The 6000-nt window shown below is 36.5% G+C and overlaps 1 protein-coding gene across 1 annotated transcript; it reads left to right on the top strand.

Annotated features, from left to right (window-relative positions):
- Positions 1-4767: 4767 nt before the first annotated feature.
- Positions 4768-5337, top strand: LOC116112951 (secreted RxLR effector protein 161-like). Its single transcript, XM_031399075.1, has one exon. It carries the CDS (start codon positions 4768-4770, stop codon positions 5335-5337), a length of 570 nt encoding a protein of 189 aa, XP_031254935.1.
- The last annotated feature ends 663 nt before the right edge of the window (positions 5338-6000 follow it).

The following is a 6000-nucleotide window of genomic DNA, read 5'->3' as shown; positions in this document are numbered from 1 at the left end:
CCCAAGCCACCACCCCTACCCACCTGTTGCCACTTACCGCCAGCCAAACTACCGCCAACCGCCGCCAAAAGTCGTTTGGAGTCGCCATGAGTAGTTGAGAACGGCCAGATCTACTCCGATATGGCATTTTCAACCATCACTATAGCTAGAAACGGCCATATCAGAGCCTCTCGGTGTTTCTCAGCTACTCATGGCGACTTCTGACAGCGGATGGCCGTGGTGGGCAATGGCTTGGGGTGGTGGGGTGATTTTGTTATAAATTAAAGTTTTATATAAGTGGGGGTGTTTTAGCTAAATTTGAAATGTTGGGGGTTAAAAAAATTATTCAAAAATTAATAATAAAAATAATATTATATTAATATTTAAAAAGAAGGCAATTTAGTAATTTAAATAACATACCCACCAATTTATTCCTCCTAGCCAAACATATTAATATAGCATACCCACCATTTATTCTAGCTAACCAAACACATTTTCCTAAAGATTTTCAATAATCTTTAAGGTAATCTAACTTTCTAGTAATCAAACATTCTCTAAATCAAATGCACCATTTTATGCAGTGCTTTAGAAAAATTAGGAGTCATGGCTACATATGTAGCTTGTTAAATATGAAACCTTGATACGGTGTCGCATTGGATAAGTAGTGTGCTGCCGTTTTAAGTTGCTTGGGAGAATGCTGGTCGTAGATGGCAAGAGTGATCCAATGGCTGAGATTTACACTTAAGTCAATGTTATATAAGCAACCCCAAAATGAAGATTTTTACATCAGTTTTCTTCTCTTTCGGGTGAAAGCTAGTGCTCTCTTAATTTTTCATTTTTCAGTCCAAAATCAGTGTAGCTTCAGTGAGTGAGTGATTAGTTCTTAGTCATTCTGTGAGGGTTGTTTGTTCTCTCAAAGATAAGAGATACCAGGAAGAGTTTCTCTAGATTAGGAGTTACAAAGTGAGTTTTGGTTGTGAATGAGTGAAAGATTGATTGATCTTTGTTCTTGTAAACTGTAAGTACTTGATTAATTAGTGCAGTGAGCCCCAAATATTCTGGAGCTCAATGTGGATGTAGTCTATCCAATCTTGGTAGGTGAACCACGGTAAAAACCTTGTGTCTTTTCTTGATTGTGTTTTTGTGTGGATTGTTTTGGCTGTGTGATTGATTGATATTGGAGATTGATTGTTAGGCTTGGATCTTTACAGTGGTATTAGAGCTAGAATGTCTAGGGTTCTTCATTTTTCTTCGATCTGTAGGTTTCTTGAAATCTGGGGTTCATAAATAATTGGGGGGTTTCTTAATTGATTAGTCTCTTAATACTCTAAAGTTTTTAGATCTGAAATTTGAGGTGTTAATCGTTCAATTAGGTAGGTTTCTTGAAATCTAGGGTTCATTGCTGCCATGTTGTACTCTAGAGTCATTAATCTTGTCAAACTGAGTTGTCAATTCTCTGAAATTAGAGATCAATTTCGATTTCTAAGGTTAGTCAGGTAAATTCTTGATATCTTTACCAAACTTCACACAATGTCTGCCACACGGATGGTGATTACACAATATGACGATAAAATCGACTTCAATAGCTGGAAGAAGAAGATGAAAGCGCTGTTTTCCCACAACAAGGTAGCTGTTGCACTAGAAAAGAATGCGGAGAAATGGCTAGAAGAAAAATTAAAGAAGAAGACATAAATAGATGAGGAAGCGTATAATCTGATCGTGATGAACCTTTCTGATAATGTTCTAAGGAAGGTAGACGGCCTGGAGACTCCTCTTGCACTATGGGGTAAACTCGAAACACTATATTCTTTGCAATTTGCACCAAATCTTGCATTTTTAAAGGGTGTTTTGTTCTCCTGTAAAAGGGATAGTTCTAAGTCTATTGATGATAATCTAGATGAATTCCTTAAAATGACTTTGATACTGAAAGGTACATACCAAGAATTACGGGACATCAGTCTTGCTATGATATTGTTAAATTCAATAACTGAAGAGTATCAAGTAGTTAAGAATGCTTTGCAGTATATTGGTACAGTACCTAGTCTAGATCTAATTATAGCTAGTTTAAAAGCTAGGGAATTAGAGCTAAAAGTCCGAAATGAAATGGTAATACACTGTTTATAAAGGGTAAAATTGAGTTTGGTCAACCTAGTAAAGGTACTTAGCATAACCCTAGTTCTAAGAATAAGAAGAAGGGAAAGGGGAATAATAAGCCTAAAGGAGAAACAAGAAAATGTTGTTATTGTAACAAAACAGGCCACTTAAAGAAAAACTGCTTTGAGTGGATTAAAAACAGAAACAGGGAAACATATAGAGTAATTTAGCCTCAACCAAACATGTCATTGAAGAGTTTGAAGTTCTTATAGTGTTTAAGTCAGACTGTGTACAGGTTTGGGTATTAGACTCAGGATGTTCTTTTCACATGAGTCTAAATAGAAAGTGGTTTCAAGATTATGAAGCATGTGAGCATGAGACTATTTTCATGGGTAATAACAATGCTTGTGAAGTGAAAGGGATGGGTAGTATAACCTTAAAGTTGAATGAGGGGAAGCTAATTAAACTGATTAAGGTTAGGTTTATCCTTGAACTCAAAAGGAATCTGATCTCCTTCGGAACTCTAGACGAGTTTGGCTGTTGTTATAGGGCTGAACATGGTTGTCTGAATATGTATAGAAATAACAACCTTATCTTGAAAGGTGTGAAAATGAATGGGCTCTATATTCTCTGTGGTAACTATTATTTTGACTGTTTCAATTCTGCTCTTGTTTCTACTAACCTTTCTGTGACAGAGAAGTGATACATCAAAATGGGCCACATGAGTCAAAAGGGGATGAAAATCCTCAACTAGCAAGGACTGTTTGGTAAGGACACTACAACTACTCTTGACTTTTGTGAGAATTGCGTGTTGGTTAAACAACACAGGGTGAGTTTCACAAAAGGAACTCACCTTGCCTCAAATTGTTTGGAATACCTCTATTCAGATCTGTGGGGACACGAAAAGGTCAGGTCCCACGGGGAAAATTATTATTTCATGTCTATAGTAGATGATTTCAATAGGAAAGTGTGGGTTTACCTTTTGAAATCTAAAGATGAGGCCTTAGCTAAGTTTAAGAGCTAGAAGTTGTTAGTGGAGAATCAAATAGATAAGAGGGTGAAGGCATTAAGAATAGATAATGGCCTAGAATTTTGTAATGCTAAATTTGATCAATTCTATAGTGATCAAGGAATTCTTAGGCATAAGATTATTAGAATGACTCCTCAGCAAAATGGTGTTGCTGAGAGGATGAGCAGGATCTTATTGGAGAAGGTTAGATGCTTCCTATTTACTTCAGGATTACCAAAACCTTTTGGGGAGAAGCTTTGACTACTACAACCTACTTAGTGAATAGAAACCCCTCTAGTGCCATAGAATTTAAGTGTCTTGAATAGAAATGGTCGGGGAGGATGCCAGCCTTGAGCCATTTAAGAGTGTTTGGGTGTGCTGCCTATGCACACACAAATGAAGGCAAGTTAGAACCTAGATCCATTAGGTGTGTTTTCTTGGGATACCAAGAAGGAACCAAGGGGTATAGGCAATGGCACAAAGAGTCACCAAGGGTAAAAATCATGGTTAGTAGAGATGTGATCTTCAATGAAAATGTGTTTCCATGCAAATATGCTAACAGTGATACAAGTACCTCTAGTAATAATGAAGAAAATCCCAGTCTAACAGATGTTACTCCAATTAAGGTGGAGCCAACAATACAGCAACGTAATCTGCCATATTCCAAGACTGAATTTGAACCTGAAACTGCACTAAAACTTGTTGAACCTGCCTAAGAAGCTTAAGATGTAACTGGAGAGATTGAGGAACATCAACATGTTGACTTGCAACAATACCAATTAGCAAGGGACAAAAGCAGAAGGGATATTAGACTACCTGCAAGATATTCTTATGCGGATTTAACGTACACTGCTTTGCTTGCAGGTACTGAAGTCTAGAGGATAGAACCTGATACTTTTGAAGAAGCAATGAGGTCCAAGGACAAAGACAAATGGTGGGCTGCCATGAAAGAAGAGATGCACTCACTTAAGGTAAATAGAACATGGTCTTTGGTCCCTAAACCCAAAGATCATATACTAATACAGTGTAGGTGGCTGTTTAAACTTAAAGATGGCATGTCTGTGCACAATTCTCTTAAATATAAAGCTAGATTAGTAGCTAAGGGCTATACCCAAAAAGAAGGCATATACTTTAAGGAGATTTTCTCTCTGGTAGTTAAGTATAAAACCATCAGACTTATGCTATCTTTAATTGATCATTAGGACTTAGAATTAGAGCAATTAGATGTAAAAACAATATTTTTGCATGGTAACTTAGAAGAGGAGATTTTCATGTGCCAATCTCCTGGTTTTGTAGATAAAAATCTACCAAATCATGTATGTTTACTGCATAAGTCTTTGTATAGTCTAAAACAATCAACTAGGTAGTGATATAAAAGGTTTGATTCCTTTATAGTGAGTGTTGGGTTTATAAGGAGTAAGTATGATAGTTGTTTCTATTTTGCATTAAGTGATAACATGCCAATTTATCTATTACTGTATGTTGATGATATCTTACTTATTAGCAAATCTAAATCTAGGATAAATGATTTAAAACAGAAACTTAGTTCTGAATTTGATATGAAGGACTTAGGTGTTACTAAGAAAATGGTAATAAATAGAAACAGAGTAGGTTGCGAACTTAAAATTCAGCAGGAGTCATACTTATAGAAATTGGTTACTAAATATGGGATGTCTGGTTCAAAGATGGCATCTATGCCTTTAGCTAATCACTTTATGTTAAGTAAATCTCAAAGCCCCAAGTCTAATTCTGAGTTGATTAAAATGAGAAATGTACGCTATTCTAATGTAATAGGTTTAGATATGTATGCTATGATTAGTACTAGACTAGATCTGTCCTTTGATATTTCTCTACTTAGTATGTTCACGTCTAATCCTGGAACTGAACATTGGTCTACATTAAAATGGTTGTTGAGATATATTAATAGTACATCACATGTTGGTTTAGAATATTTTAAGAGAGGTAATGCACTTGATCTTATGGGATATGTAGATTCTGATTTTGCAGGAGACAGGGACACTAGGAAGTCAACTACCTCTTATTTCTTCACTTTTGGTGGAAATTGTGTGAGTTGGAAGTCTTGGCTACAACCAATTGTAGAACTATCCATAATTGAGGCAGAATATGTAGCAGTGGCAAATGTGTTCAAGGAAGCTTTGTGGCTTCAAGGAATACTATCAGAAGTAGAACTGATGGATGGTGTGGTGACAATATACTCTGACAATACTCTAACAACCAAAGTGCAATACACTTGAGTAAAAATCTTGTCTACCATGAAAAGACCAAGCATGTGGATGTTCGATTCCATTTTGTCAGAGACTTGGTAGCACGAGGAGTGATTAATTTGAAAAAGGTGGCGACTGAAGACAATCTGTCAGATTAAGGTTCCAAAACTGTTACTGCTGCCAAGTTCAAGCATTGGTTGGACTTCTTGTTTATAAAATAGGCAGCAGTAACTGAGCTATGATAGAATATATTAAAGGTAAGCTACACTAATAAGGTTCTGTATTGATGGGAATTCTAAGGCTTCAAGGTGGAGATTGTCAAATATGAAACCTTGATACGGTGTCGCATGGGATAAGTAGTGCGCTGTCGTTTTAAGCTACTTGGGAGAATGCTAGTTGTTGATGGCAAGAGTGATCCAATGGCTGAGATTTACACTTCAAGTCAACGTTATATAAGCAACCCCAAAATGCAAATTTTCACATCAGTCTTCTTCTCTCTTTCGGGTGAAAGCTAGTGATCTCTTAGTTTTTCATTTTTCAGTCCAAAATTAGTGTAGCTTCAGTGAGTGAGTGATTAGTTCTTAGCTATTCTGTGAGGGTTGTTTGTTCTCTCAAAGATTAGAGATACCAGGAAGAGTTTCTCTAGATTAGGAGTTACAAAGTGAGTTTTGGTTGTGAATGAGTGAAAGATTG

This window comes from Pistacia vera, unplaced genomic scaffold, assembly GCF_008641045.1.
Source record: "Pistacia vera cultivar Batoury unplaced genomic scaffold, PisVer_v2 Contig671, whole genome shotgun sequence".
NCBI classification, from domain to species: Eukaryota; Viridiplantae; Streptophyta; class Magnoliopsida; order Sapindales; family Anacardiaceae; genus Pistacia; species Pistacia vera.
Note: the sequence above shows the minus strand (reverse complement) of the source record. Positions and strands in the feature narration are given on the sequence as shown.

What these genes read in the sequence shown, in the direction of transcription:
- LOC116112951 (XM_031399075.1), top strand. Translation starts at nt 4,768, where the DNA reads ATGGCATCTATGCCTTTAGCTAATCACTTTATGTTAAGTAAATCTCAA.